The sequence below is a fragment of the Wolffia australiana genome, chromosome 2 (assembly GCF_029677425.1).
Source record: "Wolffia australiana isolate 7733 chromosome 2, ASM2967742v1".
NCBI classification, from domain to species: domain Eukaryota; kingdom Viridiplantae; phylum Streptophyta; class Magnoliopsida; order Alismatales; family Araceae; genus Wolffia; species Wolffia australiana.
Window position 1 is genome coordinate 6511061 of NC_135836.1, and position 24584 is coordinate 6535644.

The 24584-nt window shown below is 44.1% G+C and overlaps 2 protein-coding genes across 2 annotated transcripts; both read right to left on the bottom strand.

Moving 5' to 3' along the window:
- Positions 1-3982: 3982 nt before the first annotated feature.
- Positions 3983-6130, bottom strand: LOC144716636 (protein DWARF AND LOW-TILLERING-like). Its single transcript, XM_078591816.1, has one exon. The coding sequence runs from the start codon at positions 5638-5640 to the stop codon at positions 4072-4074; it is 1569 nt and encodes a 522-aa protein (XP_078447942.1). The 5' UTR covers positions 5641-6130; the 3' UTR covers positions 3983-4071.
- A 1241-nt stretch (positions 6131-7371) lies between these two features.
- LOC144716637 (plant UBX domain-containing protein 8-like) lies at positions 7372-17168 on the bottom strand. Its single transcript, XM_078591817.1, has 11 exons — positions 17070-17168; positions 16829-16987; positions 15958-16019; positions 15250-15841; positions 15011-15132; positions 9219-9465; positions 8866-9078; positions 8617-8781; positions 7927-8070; positions 7766-7822; positions 7372-7615 (listed from the first exon to the last, which is right to left on the bottom strand). The coding sequence occupies exons 2-11, from the start codon at positions 16910-16912 to the stop codon at positions 7508-7510; spliced, it is 1794 nt and encodes a 597-aa protein (XP_078447943.1). The 5' UTR covers positions 16913-16987; positions 17070-17168; the 3' UTR covers positions 7372-7507.
- Between the last annotated feature and the right edge of the window lie 7416 nt (positions 17169-24584).

Genomic DNA, 24584 nt, shown 5'->3' on the forward strand with positions numbered 1-24584 from the left:
CGCGGGCGGCGGGGGAAATTGGTGTGAAATTGGTGGAATTGGTGTGTGATGTGTGAAATTGGTGTACCCTTCTGGATGCTGATTGGATGATAAGAGAGTGAGAGAGAAGAGAGAGAGTGAGAGATCCCCCTCCCTGCCGCCGCCCCGTCCTCCTCTCCCGGCCTCCTGCGCCCCGCTCAAAGGCACCAAATTCTCACCGCACCCTGCACAAAGGCACAAAAAAATATCTAACGCGAGCATTGCGAGCGGGGCCCACTAGTAAGTAATAATAATAATACAGATAGTGATTATAGTAAGTGATTAGTAGTTAGTAAGTGGATGAAATATTAATTGAATGAGAGAACAAGATAAGAGAGAGAGAGAAAGTATAAGATACTATTATATATTTGTATAGATATTAAAGATAATAAGAAATTAGGATATTGAGATGGATTAATAGTTTTATAGTTAATTATGATACTAGTGTAGGTAGTGGAAGAAGTAGAGAAAACTAATAAGATAGATAGAATAGTTAAATACTATGAATAGGAGCTAGGAGGCTATTTAATTAATTAATAGTAAGATATATGAAAAATAAAAAGTGGGTACAATGATAATGTATATTAAGATTTTAGTTAGTTAGTGAATAAGATGTTATGGTAATAATAAATAATTAGTTAGTTGATGATAGTATTTAGTTTAGTAAGAGGTAGGAGCAAGATAGATAGAGGAATTAATTTTTGTTTGAGTTTAGAAAAGCTTACGTAGAAGTGGAAATAATAAAAGGAGAGGTAAATTTGTGTGTATGTAATTCAGAAGATGTGTGATCTAATTCAGAAGAGAATTTTAAGGTCATAGAAAGAAAAGAAAAAATAGATAGAGAGGTTAATAATATTAAGTAGATGAATTTAAGGTGCTCTAATGATTTTATATTTATAATTATCCTAAGTAGATAGTAATATAGACTATATAAGAAATATATTTAATATATATATTAATTATTTTTTATAGAAGAAAATCTTAAGAAATGTGGGTGTTTCTGTCAAACACCTTGCAGATGTAAGACATAATGCCCCAATGATGCCGCAAGACAAAAATTAATTTAATAGGTATTTATTTAATATGTCTACAAAATAAAATCTGTAAGAACTTAGATAACTGATGGATGTCTTTGAATGCACACTAGGTGCTCGATGAAAATCCTGAATGAAATCACGATACTGAATTTAGATCAAATCAATCTTGATGAGCAATTGAACTAACTTGAATCAAATATATAGTGTTCTGCTAATGAACCAAATCGAGCAAAGAGAGGTACGGGAACCACCCTAATTTGGGCGAGAAGGAATTGGGGATAGTGGATGTGCGCTCTTGCTCATCCTTCTCCGTGCTAGTGCATATTTGAGCCTCCCTAGCTCTTCTCTGAAGCCTCCCAGAGTTGTCTGCACCAAGACAGAGCTGTCATGAGCAAGCGAAGCTCTCCAATATCTGAAAGGGACCTTTGTCGTCATCTTTCCTTCTTGTGACAAGAAATGGTTTTTTAGTCTTCAAAAGCTCGCTTTAGGCGGTTGATATAGGTTCTCTCGTCTCTCAAAGGAGTCAGATTTAATCCAACAGCTCTCTAGGGACCATTGGATCAATCTGTGGTCCCCTTGCTGTCGGTGGAGAAGGATGGGACTATCCCCCCTGATGGATATTACGTGGCCGTCAATTCAATCACACATTCCATGTTTATTTAAGTTCATTGAATAAAATATTTATGTTCATTATTATTCCGTGTGATTTTTATAATGAAGTCCATGAATACATGCAATGACTGAGTGAATTATGATGAGATCATAATACAGTGATCACTAGTCTTTAAATAATACATGTATTCTAAATATTCTTATTCAATGTATAGTCGAGACAGATATCAAATTATCGGGATAGAATAGCACTAGTTGATCCTACTTATACGATAAGTATAGCTGATCCTGTAGTTATTAGTGTGGTGACACTAAGGACAGATAGTGGGTGATGTTTGCAGAAAGAGTTCACTGAATTGATCCGTATGAATCCCTGTATGGTATTATACCTAAATGTCAATCAGGTTGATTCAAGTCACGGTTGTTTAAGTGATCCACTGACCTGAGACACCAAAGACATCTTGCGAGTGGACGACTACGTTTTGACTATGACTTACGAGTCTCTAATCAAGGGATTCAAATAAGTTGTAGATCGGATGTAGTAATAAGCTTATGGAGATGATTGAGTGGTCAATATGGGATCATCCGCCCTCGGTATAAGAGGAGATTTACTTGAGGAAGATGATGCAGAAAAAATCCCTAGCTAGGATAGTGAGGATATCGGAGAAGGTGTTCTCCAATGATCCCCGTTACACATCAATACTAATCGATCCTTATTAGGGTGTTCTCCAATGATACGGATTAGGGTTTGACGATAAACCATACTCTAAGTCGTCTAAGAGTCTCGCGCGGATGATGGATTATACATATATGGTAACCAATGACGGTAAAGGTTCCATGAGAGAGTTTGAGACTACTCGGTATCTTCTAGAGCACAAGGTGTAGCTTGAAACATAACGTATCAATTGGGCTAAATCGATCCTTATTTAATTAATCTATATATTGATATAGGTAATTTATAAGGTTGGTCAATAAATGTTATTGGGCCATTAAAGTTATTAACAATAACGATACATGCGCCTAGAGGGTCACACGCAAAAAGTCATAAGGGCATTGGTGGATATATTTTACTTTGGAGGGTTTTTGAGAAAAAACTTACGTGAAATATAAAGAGGGAAAGGGGTCTCATTTGAAGCACCAATGCAAGCCTAATTTGAGAGTCTTTCCCCTTCTCCACTCTCTTCTCCACTCATCCAAGGAAGAGTGTCTTCATGGTGAGGAGATCTTCTAGATTTTCAAGAATAGTTGAAGAAGAAGACGTGGAGATCCAAGCACCGAGTGATCGCGTGGATACTTCTAGAGGCTGGACGCATGAATGGCTTCAGAACGATCTCGGAGAGGCAAAGTCAAGGGTGGAACGAGTTCCCCAAAAGGTACACTCAGTATGTTGATTTTAAAGATCGATTGTGAATCAATCAACCACACTTCCGCATCTATGAAAACGTGATTTCCATGGACGAACCAAAGCATCGAACCCAACACCCCCCCATCCGACCCTTCTTTTTGTTCTTCGTTTCTTATTATATTTCAAGCACTTCAAGCTTAATGTCATTAGAAATAATAATTATGACTATTTTATAAATGAGATAAAAATTACCTTCCAGCACTAGATAGAAATTAATGAGAAGAAATGGCTGTGTTAAAGCTTTTCAAGAATTAGTGCATGGAAGGGAAATTTATAGTAAAATAAATATAAGCTTAATACAATGATGCATAAATGACTCTAAGATGTTTATATTTCAAGTAGCCAAAAGCACTTTATCAATGAGATGATGAGAGGAAGCATGAATAGAAGGGTGAGCGATGATAATGATGGAAAAATGACTTATGAATAATAAAAGATGCAGATCTAATATAATACATTGGCGTACCCTTACCTTAGGTGTGAGAAAAAGACAACGTTAGGTGAGAGAAGTTACCCTAGGTTCTTATGTTTTGTGAAGACCATGTAATATTGTTGATGAAGACAAGACTTCCCTCTTCTCTGTTGACACTCTCCAAACACTCAAGACACCATGAATACTTGATGGATCTTGAAAACCTCACTCTCTTTCAATCAACCTACTAAGGTAGGAAGTGAGTTCAAAGATGTTATAAAATTAAGAAGGCAGAATAATGCCTTACGGTTGAACGAATGGTGACGGATGATTTAAGCAGTGTTACTCTCTCCTCATCCTTGCCGCCGACATAGTGTTGCATTAATAGTTGTTTCTGTGGGTAAGGATAAAATACTCTAAAAAATATGACAAAAATACCTTCTTTTCACAAGTCCACCACCAAAGACGGAAGAAAACATAGCTGTTTCTGAACGCAAAGAAAACAAATACTTTTGATCCTTCATTATTTAATAATTCCACTTCTAAAGAATGAAAGAATACTTCTGTAATGCCTAATCCATACAACCCTACTGCTGCTGAACGACTTCCCATGCAGAGACGGTGTACAGCGGTTGATCCCGCCATGTGAGCGTGAGCCCAGCCCCGTTCTCCTCCTCATCTTCCTTCTCCTTTCCTTGCACCTCCAAACCGAACCCGCTCTGCCCTCCAAACATTCTCAATAGCATCCGGCTAACTCGCAACTCCTCCTCTCCGACGCCTGCGCAGCGATAACCGCTCTCTTCCAATTTCCTTCTCCACTCATCGAAGAGTTCGTACCGCTCCACCCGTTCCTCCCCTTCTTCGGAAACGACGTTCCTGACTTCCCTGAAGAACATCCCTTCCAACTCCGCCCTCGCCAAGCTCTCCCTCGGCAAGCTTGCCTCCACCATATCGAACACGGCCGAGTATCGCAACAGCGACGCGGCGAACCTCGCCTCCCATCTCGGGCTATTACACCTCGCCTCCTGCTCCGCGACTAAAACGATCTCCGGCTTAACGCTCTTCACCAGCCGGAGGAACCCCGCCAGCCCGCGCTCTTCGCAGAGAAGCCTGTGGAGCTGCAGAACGCAGTTCACCGCCACCGCTTCCTCTTCCTTAACGTGAAGCATCCACAGTCTCAAGTCCTCCGGCCGCTCCACCACGGCGTGGAACTCGAAGCTCAAATCCATGGCGGCAGCGAGGGACGCCAATCTCGCGCCCGTCTCCCGCAGCTCCTTCTTGGAGTTCCCGACGCCGGTTATCCTCAAACGAGCCAGCGGCCATGGCCGGGAAGCCAAGCTCTGAAGCAGTCCCGCCCACTGGAGCCCCTGTTTAACGTCGAAGTCTATGATGTGAATCCTCTGCTTGCCGTTCAACGCGCGGAGGAGCCTCTCGTTGAGGGAGTAGTGGATGAATTTCAGCGCCGGGGTGGCGCTGTTCAGGGCTCGTAGCGCCGGCGCGTCGTCGGTTTGTAGGCGGGGAGAGTTGGAGAAGGCGCCGGGCCAGAGCTTGGAAGCGCGGAGAGCGAGCGCCTCGGCGAAGCAGGCCGCCGCGCGCTGCACCGCCGAGCCGCGCGGAGAGGAAAGCCGGCCCAGCCTGCCGAGGAAGAAGACCGCTGCTTCATAGTTCCGCCGGCCCACGGCTTCCGCGCCGGCCGCGAGCAAGTCCACGAGCTCCACCCCTTTGCTTGCCACCGACGGGACAGAAGAAGAAGAAGCTTCGTCGAAGTCTCCAATGGCGGGAGAGAAGAAGCTGCTGCTCTTGAATCCTTGGTGGGTTTTGAGCTTCCTTCTTTTGACGACGCCCTCGCGCATGTCTCTGATGTATGGCCAGCCATGGAGCCTTCTCTTCAGCCCGGAACGGGCTACGAGAGAGGAGGAAGATGGCGAGTTGGGCCGGGGGAAGCTGGCTGCTTGTTTGTCGATGGCCGCTACCCGGGCGGTTGCTCCTCTGCGAGAGAAACCACGGGGGAGATCCAAACGCTGCGAGCTCATCTTCTTCTCCAGCGAGATGAGATCTTCCTCGACGTGGGAATGGCGAGCTTGAACAGAAACGGTCGCTTCGCTGCTCGGTTGATGCCTCAGAGATAGCAATGTCGAAGAACACCCCGCCAACATCCCCGATAATCTCCCTCCCTCCCTATCTTCTCCAAGAATAAACTTACTCTAGATCTCTCTTTACAGAGGGGAAGAAGCTGAGCCAGAGGCTGGGAATCACGAATTTCCGAAGGCGACACCGAATTGTTCTTCCTAAATGAATTCTAATAATACAAAAGAATGAAAGAATTAGGAAGGGGGGATGAAGGGTTTCAAAGCACGATTATCGGCGAATTGGTGGAAACGATGAGGAATCTGAATCGATGGAAGAGAAAATCTATCCGCTATCCACAAAACCACTGGGAATTGTTCTAGAGAAACCTTCCGAAATCACCATTCCGTAGATCTACCGTCAAATTCATCCTAACCTTCACTCCCCAATAGAAAACATCGACGAGAAACGGACTCTCTCTCTCCAATCTACACGCCCATCCCCCACCCCTCTCTGTCTCCCTCTCTCTCTCTCTCTCATTCGCTCTCTTCCATGGCTTCTGCCGATCCCACAATCTCTTCTCATGGCTTCCGACGGAGGTAAAGACGACGAGTTGTTCTCTGTGAGAATCCCAGGTTGTCACCCTTCGATGAAAATCTAACGGCTCTCGTGCTGGTCAACATGACCGTTGTTACGTCCGTTCTCGATAAGAACGTTGGGAGATGTACGGCGTTGCTCCGCATGACCGTTGGCCTTCCACTTCCCCCCCACTAACAAATAATAGTACATATACCCAGCCCGGTGAGGAATTTCTGACTTTTCGGTCGGAAATCAGATTCGACAGAAAGACCAGGATCGAGATCGATCCGATCCGATCCGATCCGATCCGACCAATCGGATCGACCCCGAACGATCCGATCAAAGTCTGATTAGATCAGGCATACACAGAGCACATCAATTTAAAACTGCAGTTCGGGCCTTGTTATGACTCCAGCATGCTTGACTGAATTGAATATTAAGTAGTTAATTAAGTTAACAATGATTAATTTGATTCATACAAATCAGAAGATGAAAGTTAAATAACCAACTTACGTATTTTTTTGTCTCATACTACTAAGGAAATTATATAATATATATTTCAATTTGTACTCATATCCAACCCATCCGATGAAGGCAAATGCAGTTATCCGGACAGATAATGTCTCATATTAATAAGGCAAATTATATAATATAAATTTTAATTTGTACTCGGGTATTGGTAAAAATCCTAGTTTAATCTTCTTCTGAATCTTCATTGATTTCATAACATGAAGATGAATAAACTTTGTGACATTAAGATGAATCTTGACTTTGCTCCTGCTTGTAAACTCGCGCCTGAATTTACTGTGTAACCCGCTCATAAACTCGCCTATTTCGGCTCGTCGCACCTGACTTGACTTTGTAACATGAAAATGAATTGATTGCTCCTAAGCGCCGTCAAACCTTCGTTAACAATCAGACCCTATATTGTCACCATCTGATAACAATCAGATGAAGGCAAATACAAATATCAGGACAGATAATGACATCAGATATCAGCATTGTAGCAACTGATATCCGATATCTGAATGTCAGTAAAACTGGATATCGGGCTTTCCATTTTCGATATCTGGTACAGCATCCGTGCCACTATCTCATCATACATTGGGTTGGGATCTGGACTGACAAACACGATCAACAACACATTGATCTGGTCAGCCAGATGGGGAACAGGTCAAATGGTGAGCCAATTGATAAAATCAAATTCGGATGGATTGATTAAAATTAAGATACCCTTGAAATTTGAAGACAAAGAGAATAAAACGCTTGGAATTAGTTTGACGACTACCAGAGTTTGCCGGCGACGAAAACACTTTTATCATTTAAATTTACAAGGAAAAAGACGAGAAAAAGAAGAGTCTATAATGAATGGAATGTTCAAATGAGCTCAAGGAACAGCGCCTCCTGCTTGCTCGTCAGCCCCAGTTCACAGAGGGACAAGTTACTTTCTTCTTTCCCAAATGCCCGCCTAGGATAAGGCCTTACCTGTGAACAATGGGCAAAAACAATTTATTTTGAAGAAAACAATCGGTGAATAAAAATACCAATTTCCATTGAAGGAAAACGAAGAAAATCTCATTTTGTTGTTATGATTATATAGGGATAATACACCTAAAATAGGAAAATTTTCATTACCAGCCTGTATGTTTGGGGCTTGGCCAGCCTCCCGGTGTCTATAAAGTCAAAAAGTGACTGCAAGATGATGAAATATATAAGACAGGAGATAATAAAATGCGGGGGAGATAAGTCAAAGCTCTGTTTGCATGAAGAGAAGCTTCCGTGACATGGATTAATACCTGGAGCTTATCGGATTTGAGGAATCGGCGGCCATGGCGACTACCATCAGGCATGCGAACAAGGAGCGTGACAGCATTTTCGTTGTTGGCTGAGGGTTCTACGGGGAGCGATGCTAACTTAGCATTAAGTGCCCTCTCCAATTCCTGCCACATGTTTTAGGTTAATAAAAACTGAAGTGAAGTGTTTCCCACTTCCGATGACTGTATAAACTTAAAGGTTTTAAGCAAAAATCAAAATGATGAAAAAAACAAGGAGAAATCCTCAGAAATAATCATTCCCCGAAAAAAATCTTAATTATTATTTCGACATAAGTATGATATTTTCAAGACGCTGCTGCAAAAATTTATGTGCATTGATGAGTAATGGACATTGCCAGGAAGAACAGCTTTTGCGAATTTTTTCAGATGAAGTCCTCACACCAGAAAACAAGACGGAGACAGATAATAATGTAACACGCAGTAGATTTGGGTAACCAGTTCCTAATTTGCAAGTTCCATTAATCGAAACAAAACATTCGAGAGTCAGTTTCTCTAGAGCCTAAAGTGGCAAGTGGTAGATCCTATAGAAGGATATAATAGTGGGAGGCTGGCCTCTAACATAACAATCATCAAATACTGGAAAGTTATAATTGAGATAAATGATCAATGATTCCCAGATAATGAAATAAAAATTACACAGAAAACACCAACCTCTTCTTCCAACTTTATTTTCCGCATCTCTTCTTCCTGATGTCTTTCCTGCTGTGCAGCGGCTTCTCTGGCAGTTATCTCTTCCAGACGGCGGAGTTCTGCCTCCTGCATCAATTTCAAATCCTTCTCTCTGTCTGCTTGTAGAGCCGCCTGGTACTCGTCGTCCTGAAAGGCAACATCAACCTTGTAGCTCTGTCCCCATATAACCATCAAAGTTTACTACAAAACAATTCCTATTAGAAGGGAAACCTGTTGTTCACGCAGACTGCGTTGAGCAGCTAGTGTTGGCGATGGAGGACGATTTGCCCAAGGATTGTAGCTTGTATGTCTACCGGCTTCTACTTGAACTGATGAATGATTCGGATATGAAAATTTATATGTTTCTCTCTCTGGAACCCCACCAAACATTGCAGCCTCTAACATTACTGCTTCATCATGTTCTTCAGATGTCATGCCACCCCACTGGGTATATTGAATAACAAAATAATAAATACGTAGTTATAGAACCAATACGCACGGAGATACAACCCAGAAAATACAGATATTTTTTTTATTGCAAAATAAAGTAAATCGTTCGGCTGAACACTGGAATATAGAAGTACCTCATCTGCTGTTCCGTTGAGCTGAGGATACATGCCAACATCACGAGTCTGAGGACTAGATGGTGAACTATCATCTAGTTGAATAGCTACCTTAGAGGAGCTCCCTTCCTGGAAAGAAGTATGTCTAGATGGACGTCTCACCAACTGTTGTTCTTCGAGATCTTCTGATACCTCCTCATTGGACTGCTTTTCTTTCGCTACAGATGGTTTTGAAGCTACACTAGTTGACGCACCAGACTCTTGCCTCCTGCAGCCAACAAAAACGTGTCAGAACCATCCGTCAAATTAAAAGATAAGAATAATCAATGACATTTGATTTTGACCAATGTCTCTGAATTGAGTTTTTTTTGTAAGAATGTCCCTTCCAAATGAAAATAAAGTTCTGACTTCCAAGCGAAGAAAAGAAAGTAAAAATATAGAAAAAACAAAAGTTCAATGACAACTGACGAAGGTCCGCCTGGACTCCTCTTCCTCCAGCCTAGGATGACCCACTACTCCAGCTTCCAGTCGCGATGACTGTGCTATCCAATCTCTAGGTCTGAAAATATCCATGCTTCTTTTTTCCCGCACTAGGAAAAGGAAGAGATATGATGGTCGTGCATGTCTCCAATCGCCGTGCTATCCAATCGCCGTGCATGTCTCCAACGGCATCTACTTTCCATTGAACTGCTGTCTATACATTCTGGTGACGAATGTGATATACTCGTCACAGGACATTTCTGAAGAAGGCAAAAATGCAGGATTGGGAGACGTGTGCACCCAAAGGAGCACATGTTAAGAACCTATAAAAGAAGACTGAGCTGGGAGAAAGGAGGACATTGGCTATTTTCTTCAAGGTTTCTAAGAGTGGAGGCCGGGGAGCAACTGAAGACTGGAATAGCAGGGACAAGCCTGCTGACAGGAGAAGGCGAGAATCCGACCGGATTCTAGATTTTTTTTTATCTTACCTTGTCATTCGATGGTTACATTCCGTGAAGACATTCTTCACGGATCTAGATCCATAGGCCATGATATTGATCTAGATCTATATGGATCTAGATCAATCTGGATCTAGATCCATAGGCCATGATATTGATGCAGACCTTAGATTTCTTTTGGAAGAATAACTTCTTTGACACAATCCGTCGTATAAGAATGTATCACTCCAACCAGATTGTCCATTTGTTCCATGAAGTCATTCTAAAATATGGATCTCTAGATTCGTAGTGCATCATATTGATACATTTCTTGCATTTCTTATGGAAAGATTACTTCTTCGATACAAAAAATTGTATCAAACTGTTACCAAAGTGTTCCTTCTATCTTCCTTGCAGTTATGGAGGATCAAGAAGAACGTGGAAAGGCAACGATGAACGGGACATCTGATACAAGGAAGATCTTCTCAAATATTCTACATCAACTTCAGGCAATGAACTCGAAGCTTTAAGGCAACATGCCTATTATTTTGAAACCAATTTTGGAAGCTGTGATGAGGTATGCTCACGTTTAAGTAAGCCAGTTTTTCACCCTATTTCAACAGAATGCATGCGCAAATGTGCTCGATTGTGTGGACCGATTTTTCAGAATAAATTGATTATCTGAATCAGAGAAACTACAGTTAATGTCTGTATAAGTGGAAGGACCAGCTCATGGTCGGTTCATTTACGTAAGTATTTAAGTTTTGAGCTTTGGTTGGTTTTCCAACAACATTTTGAAAGACGGTATAATTTTTATCAAAGTTGCTAACTGTTTGCCAACAACCCATGAATTTACTTGCAGCCGATAGGTTCAGTCTCTCTTTATCAAGATTTTTTTTTTGAATAACAATAATAGTTTAAATATTTAACGGCTTTTCTTTCACACAATCACTCGCATGAGAATGTAGCACTCTAAAACTGAAAATAATCCTGAGTAACTCATTTAGGACCATTTTATAAGCAAATTCAAAGGACTCCAAATATACAAGGTATTTATCCTCACACATGGATAAGATTCGATTACTGTCCTGACAGGCAGTATCTCTGGAGTCGTAGTAATGGCTCAAAAAAACTTTCAATAAGATAATCCAACTTTGATCCAAGATCATTCCACATCTAGAGATGGGGAGGTAGAGAGAGAGGTTCCCGAAGTAAGAGAGGACAGGAATGGGAGGGACGACAAACGATCACCGATGAATGGGTTGCTGTTCTTCAGGGCCAAGCCAGCAGATCAAGAGGGAGAGGAGTTATGACAGACTGAAAAAGAGGAGTGACTGATCGGGACATGCGTCTCAATTCCTCTTGAGCCCTCCTGAAATGATTAACGAAGCCGCCCTAATGGGTCAATTCTCTGGGTCGGCCTGCTTGTTTCCCTGGATCTATTCGCTAGTCGACCTAACTCTGGATCATGCAATATCTATTGGTGAACTAAGTCAAACGTTCGAGAATAAAATTATTCAAGACACACGCAATTCATTCTTCTCAGATCTGTTATCTCTCTTTATCAAGTAAGTCAATAATGCCCAAATCTCTGAGAGATCTATAATAAATGCCCAAATTCAGCAGAAGATTCAATCAGGTCAGGAGGAAAAGAGAGATCAATGGCAGGGGCCAGAAGAGAATAGCCAAGTGGAAAGCAGATGAGAAGTTCTAGAGCCAAATAGGCTAGAAGCGCTAGAGGGAGGGAAGAGATCCAAAAATAACCAGTTTCTTGACAGACTCCTGCTCTCCTGGCATCTTCAAATATCAGAAGATTCAATCAAGTCAGGAGGAAATGAGAGATTAATGGCAGGGGCCACAAGAAAATTTCCAAGAGGAAAGCAGATGAGAAACTTCAGAGCAAAATATCCTGGAAGTGCAAGGAGGGAAAGATATCCACAAATAACCAGTTTCTTGACCGATTTCTGCGCTCCTGGCATCGTCAGATATTGGTGGGAAAACACAATTATGGTACACATTTTGTTCGTGTAATTTTTGCATTTCATAAGGCATCTAGGAGCTTATCAATACAAACCCCTTAGACTTTCACCTGGTCCACAAGGCGAGAACTTGGAAACTGTCAGGGAATATGCAGAGAATCGTTCAAATGGCTCATAAAATTCTGGTTACCGGCCCATATTGAAAATTTCAAAGGCTCAGTGGAGAACCCGTCATTCACAGTGGAAAGATGGAGGTAGCATTGGTTGGCTTTGAACCATTGGTTTCATTGTTGTCCCACACTGATAAATAGCAATATATTATACATAGCTTCCTTGGAGGACTACTCAAGCTTTTATGCTCTTGGCCCAATTCTACTTGTTGAGATTCAAATGCCTATCATTAAAACTATAACTAATAGCAAAGACGCTACTTCACTTCTTAACCGAGGCACCATGTCGAAACAAAAATGTCCTCTCAACACCTGCCACTGAATAAAATGTGTTGCTTCTGCTTGGCTCTGACACCAAGTTAAGATTCACATGTCTCCAGCCAGGATCGTATCTGTCACCTGGCCGTACGATTCCTCTGAAGGCTTCCATAGTGATGGGGTTTGGTAATTGCAGCGGAGGATGGGGTGGACAGTTCGGCAGATGGAGAGACGGTGCTGGGGCAGGGAAAATGTTGGCAGTTCTTGCTGCACTGTGATTTCATCATGGCGTACTGTAGATCAATGCAGCCACCTGGGCTGAGATCAGCACAGATCTCTTGCTTCAAACCATTAATGAAGATATCAATCATAAGTTCCTCTGAGACGCAATCAAGATGAGTTGCTAGCCAGATGAAGTCCTCTCTGTAGTCATAGATGGTCAACTTCTGTTGTCATGGCAACCCTCCTGGTAGTTGGCTAACCACTCAAGCTACTGGGACTGGAGAGTGAACCAATCTTTAATTGGACGAAAGGTTAAGAGACCACCGGTACAAAGCCAATGCATCGCCCTCAAAGACTGTACCTGCCATGTCTGCCTTGTGCTCTTCTGGCCTGCCTTGTACAGAGAAGTAAAGCTCCACTCGACACTGCCATCCATTCTTTGGGGTTCTGACCGTTGGAAAGTGTGCATGTCTATGTTCAGTGAATAGCAGTGCACCTCATTTGCGGACGATTGAGTGGGGATAGTTTCTTGATGTACAGGGGTGCTGGGCGGCTGGGGAGAAAGAGGCCATCCCTGGGCCAGAGGTGGCAGTGTGATGATTGATGGAGCTAGAGAGTGAGCCGCAGGCAGGTGGTACCCACCATTGGTGAATTTTCTGTGATCATGGGTAAAGAGGTACCCTGCAAGGAATTCGGACTGAATCCCAGAGGTGGACTCGGTCATGCCTGTTCAGGTGATGACTGCAGGGCAGCGACTGGGTGTGCAAGTTGCAAAAAAGATTGAAATAGAACAGCCAGGACGTTGGGGAGAAACTGAACATGGCAGAAAGAGTGCGACAGGCTGGAGAGGAACGTCACGTGCAACGTCAGAGTGTGCACATGTTGCAAATCATTGGCCATAAACTCCATTTCCACAGACAAGTTTGGAGATGACAAGTCTTAACCTCCCATGGATCCTAGGCCGTTGGAGGGCCAGGAGAATCCATTGGCTCAGAACCAGAGATAGAATCTGAAAGGAGAAGCGACAAGAATCAGATGAAGCAACAGAGAAAGGCCAAGAATGCATGGGTCTCTCCTCTGCTGACACAGGGAGCGCCTCCCCAAAACCTTCCAAAACAATGATACCATGATTCTACTTGCTCTAACGAGTCTTAACCTTACGGAGGAGGTCCTGTGCTCATATGGGCTCTTGCCTGGTGCAAACTGTACTGGCCTGGGCCGCCTCTGTTTGGATTGGTGGACAATGACAATCTCTGCAATGACACCCACTTACCAGATACCCCAGTTGATCCTGTCCAACTAAGAATACTTGGGGTTGATTTTTTTATCTGAAAGTGCGCTAATTATGGGGTTGATATGAGATAAACAGTCTCCTAATTATGTCAATATCAGCTTTATGAGTTTGATATGGTACTCCCAATCACTGCTGTGTATGGGTATGACATCTAGACTACAAATACGAACCTTCAGAAAAGCCTGGGAGATAATCCTCCTTGATTGGAAGGTGTCTGGTGCATTGAATACAAAAAGACATCACCTTGAACACATAGTGGACATGATTTTTTTTGAACGATGATTAGAAGCGTGATCAACTGACGAAACAGTAAACACCTGCATAGCGGTCATGATCCACCTCGTCTCCATGCATTCTAATATTATGAGGAAGGTCGCGACCAGCAAGCTTGAGTCGGCTGTTGAAAGCTTTTGAGAAAACCAAAAGTGCCACTCTATATGGAAAGGTAAAGCACTTCAAATAGGGTGTACGTACAAGAAAAGGGTCTTGGCTGAGGATACTCTGCCCATTTAAAATTGCACCCGAATTAGGGCAAATTGAATTCAAACATACTTTGAACTGAAAGTTGCATTGTACTCAGAACTTCCACAGTGAGGCTGAAACTTCCATCAGCCCTTGTATCATGTAAGCAAAGTTTCCACAGAACATAATTTCCAAAGTAAACATTCCAATGGATCCGAAACAATTCATTAGACACTGATTCCTCTGGTTGTGATAGGAGACTCAAGAAATCAAACAACCGCATTCCCATCCATAGTTCAAAGTGTTTTGAGGTTAATTTTCTCAAATATCCTTTAATTAAATGTGGTCATCAAAATCATTGACCTTCCCACCCTGTTATGCTAGTATTGAATCAGCAGATGATCATACCATGGAATATCTAAGAGGTATCAACGCAGATAAAAGCAAAATTGAAGAAAATAAATTTATAAACAAATATGGACAATATCAGATAGATTAACCATGAAACCACCTTCTATTAATGGCCGATTTAGCCGTAGTCTTCTCATCAAGCACCACAACCGATGAGCTTCCGTGTTCAATTTGATCAAAAGGAGAACCCTTGTCAGCTGATGTTATAATCTCCTCTGATGTCTGCAACAGAAGACAAATATCAAATAAAATTAACCATTTACGTTGTTGTCAACCTCATTTGTCACCGCCAAATGAGGATTAAGCAGAAAAAATGACAAGGAAAAAAGAACGCCATACATTTAGCACATCAACGTTGGAGCTCAGATGCATTTGTGAATCATGCTTTGAGGCTTCAATGGCTGCCTTGATCATTTCTTCCTCGATATCGTTGTTTTCAGCCACCAAGCTTACTTGCGATGCACTAGATTCGGGAAATATCCTTGTACGATGATGATCATCATAGGTCCCTTTAGTTTCTCCAGGGCGACTGACGTCATGTGAAACAGGTTCCTGTTCTTCCTCCTCGTCCTCCTCCACCATTGCAACATGTCCAAAAGTTGTTGGCCCAACTGCTTTGTCATCCTCAGCGAGATACTCTACGTTTGGCCCATTATTCGACAGACCAGAATGACTACTGCTGTCCTTGAATTCAATGGGAATTTCCCTGACTTCACGCGGGTGTGAGACTCTTGGAGCACGACTTCTGATACCCTCATTACCTCGTCTACCAAATGAGGTTCTTCCAATGTGCTCCTCCATGAGCGAGAATGGGTCGAATCGACTCGCTGAAAGTATGGGGAAAGAAGGCTGGACTGTTTCAATGTCTATGCTTTGATCTACATCCATGACATCATCATCATATGCAGAGGAAGTCACAACAGGTAGTAAGCTGCAAGAAGATAAATCATTCTTTGTTCAAAATAAGAATATAGGCTTATTTTCTACAAAAAATGAGAAAGTTAATCAATCAGAACACGAGGAGAAGTGTCAAGAGAAGGTACGTACTTAGCCCTCTCTTCTTCACTGAAATGAGCATTCAGGGCAGCACTAAGATCTCCACCGTATTCCTAAATTTCAATTAAACAAAACTGAATGCGTAAATCAAGGTGGTTTAATTGCCAGAAAAAACAGGTGAAATCCGTAAATGAAGATAAATCTTCTTCAAAAAAAAAAGTAAATGAAAATAAATCACTCTTTGTTCAAAATCTCTTGGCACCCACATTACCGACCCCGAACAACATCGGAATCTCTAAGACATGAGTTTCTCCATTGAAAACGAAACTATGGATAGCCCAGTTGATAACAGAGAAAGCTATGTATTGAAGTTCGTGGTGTATGTTATTCAAGGAAGGTTTCTTTATCTCTAACGTAATGACATCCTTTCCCCATCGCTGAGTCAATGTCAGTACTTATCTATGTGGGACACTAAACCCCTAGAAGTTAACCAAATCATTGATACAACTTCTTTCTTGGATAGGATTCGCAGTTATTTTCCAAAGCCTAGATGAGGTTTAGATTAATAAAACCACGCCTTGGGTGGATTACAAACTCGACCAGGAAAAAACGACGCGCGCTCCAAAGTCATAATACCGATAAATAAAAGATAATGACGATCAATTGTCTGTGGTAGCAGCATGAATAAAACAGACCCATACGAAAATGAGAAAGAAAACTCATCCGATCACAACTTAAATGAATTGGGATGTCTCACCGACCGGATTCGCACTCTCTATGAACCATAAAAAACGTTGACGGCAGTAAAATACCAAAGGATCCGCGTGTTAAAATTACGAGCATCGAAATAGATTCGTAGAAATGTCACGGAATTTTGTGAACCGAGACATCGGCGATTCGTTCGACGGGCAGATAGCTTTACCTCGAGTTTCTGCAATGATACAGCCTCTGAGGCGCCTGTCACGCTCATGAATGTCTCGACAGCCTCCTGCTCCGGCCTCCCCATAGCGTGCCGGGGAAGAGGGCAAAAGCGGCGGTATGCAAAGAGTTAACGTCGCGTCAAACGAAGATCACTGCAGAACTGGGACGAAATTCAAAGGAAATCAGATGGAGAAGATTGAAGAATTGAATCGGATTGTTCTTCCTCGACGATTGAATTTCACCTCGGAACAAGTTTGCTCTTCTTTCCCCCAACTTCGCCAGCGTCGAACTCTCTTACTTGCAACTGAAGACTACTTACGAAGGCAATTCATGTTATATTATCTGATAAGGAAATGACGTCATTTGAAGGTCGGTTTCGATCCACGTAGCTAAGGTACGGGACGGATGACGGATGACTGTCATGAATCAGTAAGATGAATGTACTAAAATTCCACTACATGATTTTTTTCTTATTGGGAGTGATAGAACTTCTATTGTTCAGTTTCCGCCCTCTATCTTTATCTCTATCTCTATCTCTTTTTTATCTCTATCTCTATTGTTATCTCTATGTATATCTCTATCTCTATCTCTATCTCTATCTCGATATCAGATAGAATCGGGATGCCAGGGGCACACTGGTTTCCAGACGAGATGGTTTTGGATGACCCAAAAAAGTGGGATGTGGGACGAGACAAAAACCATCCAGAACCGTCCTACCATCCCGTCCCAAATGATCATGCACCTTAAAGGTAAGGCATGGGACAAGCAACAAATGACGGAATTGAAAGGACGAGACAGAATGAAATGGATTTTCAGTCTGCCATCAGTCACAAAGTCTGCTGTTCTATTGGGGGCGGCTGCTCAGTTGCAAAGCTAGGTCTTGAATCCACAAAAGCTGAATCTGCTAGAAGAAGTTGTGTCATGACACGGAAGGAGTGACTAAAACCATAAGCACCGCATAATAAATTTCTCAATAAGAAGTATAGAACCTACAAAAAGAAAAAAAAATCCCAATCGAGGAAAAGTGTGTTGAATCATTTGAAATGTGAGTAGGGGGTGGGGGGGGCCTCATAAAGACCTAAAAAGGCACTAGGGTGTAAAAATGGATATGACAAGAAATCTTATGCCATCTGTCATAGCAAATAAACCAAGTGTTTCTTAAAATAGGTTGAGATAAGGTTTCTATCAATTGCTGGTGCTAAAAAAACCTAGAAATGATAGACAGAAGGTATCTGGTCACTAGCAGACATGAGATATTGATGCAGGAGGACTGAGGGAGACGGGAATGACGACGAGGGGTGGAAGACGTAGAACGATCAGGGGAGAGACGATTAGGGAGATAGGTATGAAGATGACGGTGGAGGATGCTAGACGGGTTTGGGTAGAGGAATAAAACAGGCCACAAAGTTCACACAATCGAGTTCGAAAACCTAAAACCGATGTAATGATGGTGTTGCAGCCCCGTTCCTCGTTGAGGGCGGGAGTACTGTCTTCAACCACCGCGACGATGCCAAAGCACCAAATCCAATACTCGAATTCACATCACGGGGAAAACTCACAAAAGAGAGAATTTTAGGAAGCTCCAAATCAAATCAAATCTGTCGGCGGTGGAGAACTCTCGCAGAACACTGGACAAAGAACACTTCGGCACCAAAGAGTTCAGGCATACCTCGGCACCGTGGTGCGTGGAGAGGTTGCGGGAAATTCTGATCGAGTCGTGATTGGACGATTCGGACGTCGTATGGCCCACTGGACAAAATATCTGGGCGTCTGGGTGTTGAGCGGCCCTGGTGAGAAGCGTGATGGACGAGTGTGGACATAGGCTGTTGAGCGGATGCAGCTGAGCACGGCCTTGGGCGGGGCTGGCGTGTGCGGGCACCAGCGTGGTGGGCGCCCATAGGCACTAGCAGGGTTGGCGCACGCGGGCACCGGTGCCTTGATGCAGGGCAGCCTGGTGCCTGGGCGTGGGATTGCCCTAGCGCCTGGGCATGAGGTGGCCTCGCGCACGGGCGCGGGGCGGTCTGGCGCCCGGGCGTGGGGGTTGCCTTGCGCATTGGCGCGGGGTATCCTTGCGTGCGGGCATGAGGAGGCATGGCGCCTCGGCGTAGGGTTGTCTTGCACCTTGGCGCAGGACAACCTGGCGCCTAGGCGTGGGTCGCCTTGCGCCTTGGCGCGGGGTGGCCTCGCACGCGGGGGCTGAGCGGCCTATCGCCTGGGCGCGAGGTTGCTTTGCCCCTTGGCGCAGGGCGGCCTGGCGCCTAGGCATGGGGTTTCCTGGCACCTGAGGGCGGGGTGGCCTCGCGCGCAGGGGCTGGGGTGTGAGGCGGCCTGGCGCTAGGCGCTGGATGATCTGGACGAGAGAAGAGATAGGGCGAGAAAGAGAGTGAGAAGGAAGAAGGAAGAAGGGAAGGAAAAGGAGGGACGGATGCGGTGGCCGGCGAGACGTGGCAGTGACGACGGCAGCGGCGGCAACGAACTAGAAGATGGAGGGATAGGGAGGCTAGGGCAAGTCCTCCAAGAAGAGTTAAAAGAAAACTCGATTCTTGAATTATGACTTGCCTAACTATTTCTTGAAACATTGGCCTATACATATAGGCCTTGGAGGAAAGAGAAAATACAGCTAAAAGAAATAAAAATAAAGATGAGCGACGTGATTTCGTGTCACGTCAGGGGGCAATTCTGGATCTGCCTTTGGCGACGTGTCAGGATGCGTGAAGGGGCGTGCGTGGGTGGAGACATGCCTGATGCTGGCATGTTGACTTGATCCAGTGACGATGGCGTCATGTCTTCAGCGGTCGTGTGGACTTCTGATGATAGTGGTGACGCGTCTGGTGTCAATGCGTTGACGTCATCGCCACCAGATATGTTGAAAAAGACAAAGGTCGTTGGCAGAATTAACAACCCTGTTAAAATGATAAAAGGAGGCTATTTGATATCCTCCATTGAGCATATAAATGTGATAGGTTTGTTTACCAACCGTATTGATAAAAAATGGTAAATTTAGTAGAGACACTTCTTTCACATACATGATGGAAATATATCTGGACATAAAGCCAATCACACATTCCATAATTTGTTCAATATTCATTGATAAAATATATATTCATCTCAATGCAAATGTGACGCTTATAATGAAGTCCATGAATACATGTAATTACATTGAACTATGATACAAGGAATGAAATCACTAATATTTAAAAAAATATTACAAATATTCAAATTGAAATTATACTCAAGAAGGAAATTAAAATATCCTGATAGAAAAATAATTATCTAGTATCAATCATATGATGAGTATGGACGACCTCCCAGCCATTAGTGTATAGATACTAAGGACAAGTAGATGCACTCTTTAGGCAAAGAGTCCACATAATTGATCCATATGAATCCCTGAATAGTATTATGCCAAACTATTAACCAGGTTGAGTCATGTAAGGGCTGTGTAAGTTGTCCTAATGTCTAGATTTTAGACACTAGAGATGTCTTATATATGAAACGTTGTACTTTGACTATGACATATGATTTCATATTCATGGAAATCAAAATCATGTTAGCTCAGACGAAGCAAGATCTTCACCAAGAGGATTGAGTGGTCAAATTTTTCACCCTTTTTACAAGAGGAACAACTCGAGGAAGGTGATGTTATGAATTACTTGGCCAAGGTAGTGAAATATTGAAAGAGAGTTCTCCAATGATGTCTCAATGCATTATTACTAACTCCAATGACTGACTAGGGTTTCATAATTGATCATATTCAAAGTTCTCTTAGCATCATCAAGTGGATAAGGGATTGTACTTACACAATAATCGATAATAGTAAGGTTCCATGAAAGAGGAATTATACTCATTTGTATCTTTAGAGCATGAGGTGTAGCTTGACACCCTATGTGTCGAAAACTCAAGCAATTGACAAGGTTAAATCAATCATTTATCAATTAATCAGTATGGATATAAATCATTAACAAATTGGCCAATAAAGGTTATTGGGTCGTTGAGATCATTAACTACAGTGATACATGGGTCTAGAGGATCAAACCCAAATGGTATTTTGGATGTCATAAGTTATATGTAAGTTTTAAAGGTTTTTATGAAAAATTCATGATAAGTAAAAATAAGAAAAGGCCACGAACAAATTATCTAGGCCAGAATTCTTTAGGTGCCCATCTTTCTTCTCCCTTCCCTCCTTTGCTCTCCCCCATTCTTGGTGCAATCAAAATGATGTAAAGATGATGGTGGATCTATAACAGGGATAATTGAGATGGAAGAGATTTGACGTGCTCAAGATCGCATCGATACATTTATAGGTTTCACACTTGAGCAGATGTGCATGTCTTGCTTCAAAAACCAATAAATCACAAGTCTCATCCATGACAAGGTGGTTTGATTTCATTTTAAATCTTCCATTGCAATAATTGTATTAGTTTCATGTCAATCCCAGCCCTAGAACCCAGAAATGTGGTAGATCTAAGCTCTGGGATGGAAAGTTCATAGTAACATCTCTGACATTCAAGCTCTAATAAGACATTTCTGACATATCTTATGCCTAAATATACATCTCTCACTATCATGAACTCAATGTATATTATAGTCAAATGAGAGACAAAAATATTAAAACATTTATTCAAGGTAGGTCGTTCATTTTAAGGTGCAAAAAGCTAAAACCGGTCATGTTTGTGCCATTTATTTTATGCGCCAATCAAATTTCTACCTTATGGACTAGATGGAACATATGAGTGAGCATATTAAGGCAATCGTAAACCATGAGTAAATCATCGATACTTTTTTTTTGGCAAAAAACACGGTGCCAGGTATGGCCAACCTTACGGCTGTGCCCGTAGACCGATCCATCCGTGCCCTGGACGCCACCCTGGGGGATTTATATATATAAGTAGAGTGTTTATAAGTGTTTATAGACGTGGAACGAGCATAAATATCCCAATTACACTCGGATCCCACTCGTCCACCCCCATGTTCAGAAAAACAAAAGATACATAAACGATACCTTGTAGGTGCTCAGAGAAGTGTTCGCTCCGACGTCCCACCGAAGCCCCCCGCGATGACGATGATGGATGGAGATGTCCTCGCCTCTGTCAAGTGGTATCGATGAAGTGCATGGCGAGGCCTTCAATCGAGGTTGGCACGTCGGATTAGGTAGGGGGGTGAGCGCTCCCACCTCGAGTGCTCCATTCCCGCGGGGTCACTGTTTTGAATCTGAGATGCGTACGGAGGGTCGACAAGCCGAGACGATCAACCCGATAACATCCCCGAGCTGTCGGAGGGAGCGCCTGCCAAGAAAGAAAAAGAAAAGAAGGGAGTCGTGTGTGTACCGCATGGTTGGGAAGAGCATCTACTGTCTCGTTGCCTTCTCTCAGCTAGTGTCGAACACTAGTTGTGCGAGGGCGGCACCGCATGATGTCCTACCAGACCCGGTGTAGTCGCCACTAGGAGCATTTACCTACACGCAGCATGTCGACTAACACTTGTGAGTCCGATTCTACGACGATATTATGAAGGTTTCCTTCCTCGCAGAGGAGTAAACCATCACGTATCGCCATAGCTTCGGCTATTGTATTAGTATGTATGCCATAGAACGAAGAGAAAGTGAAGAGAATGCTCCCTGTATGGTCCCGGAGGATACCACCTCCCCCTACTAGCCCTAGGTTCCCTTTCGCCGCACCATCTGCATTCAATTTGAGGATGACAATTGGCGGTGGGTGCCAATAAACTACTTGGAGTTGAATGCGTATAGGGGCAAGGATCACCGGGGTGCCCCACGAGTGAAGAAAGTCACCCACGAGGACTGAGTTGCAGGCTTGAGAGGGAATGAGATGGTGGATGCGCCGTATCCATAACTTGACTCGACGCAGGATATCCACTGTGCGCATGGGCGAACCTACAAAACGAGAAGATTTTCACCCTTTCCATATCTCCCATAGTAAATAAGCTATGGTGATGTGCAGGATGTGGCTCCGTTTCGAGCATGGTGGCGAGAGAAACACCTTGCCAAAGCACTCGAACGGGGTTAGTCGAAGGAGTGGACGCCAATGGTGTGTGATGTGGCGCCAATAGTCTAGGGCTGTCTCACTATGGAAGAAAAAATGTGCCATGGTCTCAGTATGTGGGGATGTGGGACAACAGTGGCAACAGGAACCGAGAGAGTGACCTATACAGGTCACTCGATCATCGATCGGAAGTCTGTAGTGTAAGAGTCTCCATAGGAAAAAGGAGACTCGAGGAAGGATCGTTGGATTCCAAATGCGGCGACCCTAGTGCTGGATGGGGGATTTCTCCCGGAAATGCTCCCAAGAAGATTTGCACGAGTAAGCTCCGTCGAGTGTGAGTGTCCAGATGGCAAAGTCGCGAGTAGACCCGATTGGGGTATTCTGGACCTCTGTCAACGCGTCTGGAGGGAGGTCGTGCTACTCCAATAGGTGTTGTGTGTTGCCCATAAGCAGTTGAGCCATTGTGAGTCGCATGCGATGTGGTACAAACTGTGGATGACGAGCGAACAGCTCGTCAGCATGCCAGGTATCAAACCAGGCGGTAATCTCTCCTCGGCCAATATGTTGGTGTATGGCCTGGGCGATCTCAAGCCAGTGGCGCTCCCACGTTCGCCATCTGTGATGATCCCGGATATCAATCTCCCAACGGGCCCACTCGCCATACTTGGCGAAGATAAAACTTCCCAATGGAGAGTATGTGGTGCGCATACACCATACGAGCTTATTCTGCAGCATGTCCTGGATGTCCATGAGGCTTCTGATCCCTAGACCCCCCTCGGTCATCGGCCGACAGGCTTTCTCCCAAGAGACCCTGATGGCGAGGACGCCAATGCATCAGCCTGGGACACGTCACCGCAGGCAGTCGGGGTCAACACAGACGTTACGGATCCAAAGATGAAGTCAACAGAAGTCAACCCACCTCGGTCAACAGGAGTCAACGAAGAAGTGAACACGCCACAAGCGTCGTCCGCCACGTCACCACCGCGCGCGTCTCCACGCGCGTCATGACCGACGCCAAAGGCAGATCCACAACTGCCCTTTGGCGTGACGTGATGCACGTTTTCCCTTGCGTCTTATTTTCTAGTTATTTTCTCTTTCCTCCAAGGCCTATATAAGGTCATTTGTTTCAAGAACTCATTAGGCAATCATAATTCAAGAATTGAGTTTTCTTTCTAACTCTTCTTGGAGGATTGCCCTACCCCTCATCTTGCCCTAACCTTCCCCGTCGTCGCCGTCGTCGTCGTCATCACCGTCGCCGCCGCCTCCACCACCGCCGCCGCTGCCGCCGCCATCGTCATCACCTCGCTCACGACCGCCACGCCACGCGTGCCATCCCCGCGCGCCGCCGCGTGCGCCTCGCGCGCGCTGCGCCGTCGGCGGCGCCTCAAGCAGCGCTCGCGCGCTGGTGCGCTCCGCGGCACTCGCGCACTCCGCGCGCGCAGCGCTCGCGCCCGCGCGCTGCTCCGTGCTGCTCCGTGCGCTCCGCGCACCGCGCCGCCGCGCGTCGCGCCCGACCGGCGCCCCGCTTCATGCGTCCACGGGCGGACAACGCCGGGCGCGTTCGATATCACGCCGCCGTCGCCACGAGCAGAATTACCTGCAGCCTCTACGCACCACGGTGCTGAGGTATACCTGAACCGTGGTGTCGGCGTGTTCTCCGCTCAGTATTTTCTGGGAAGTTTCCACCGTCAGAATTAGACTTGGATTTCCTCTTCTTCTCTCCTTTTCTCGAGTGTTTCTTCGGCGTGAATTCGA

Coding starts and splice junctions, on each gene's coding strand:
- LOC144716637 (XM_078591817.1), bottom strand. CDS start 16,912: ATGGGGAGGCCGGAGCAGGAGGCTGTCGAGACATTCATGAGCGTGACA. Junction 9,466..15,010: donor AAATCGGCCATTAATAGAAG/GTGGTTTCATGG, acceptor TGTTGGCTGCAG/GAGGCAAGAGTCTGGTGCGT. Junction 8,071..8,616: donor AAATAAAGTTGGAAGAAGAG/GTTGGTGTTTTC, acceptor AACATGTGGCAG/GAATTGGAGAGGGCACTTAA.
- LOC144716636 (XM_078591816.1), bottom strand. CDS start 5,640: ATGTTGGCGGGGTGTTCTTCGACATTGCTATCTCTGAGGCATCAACCG.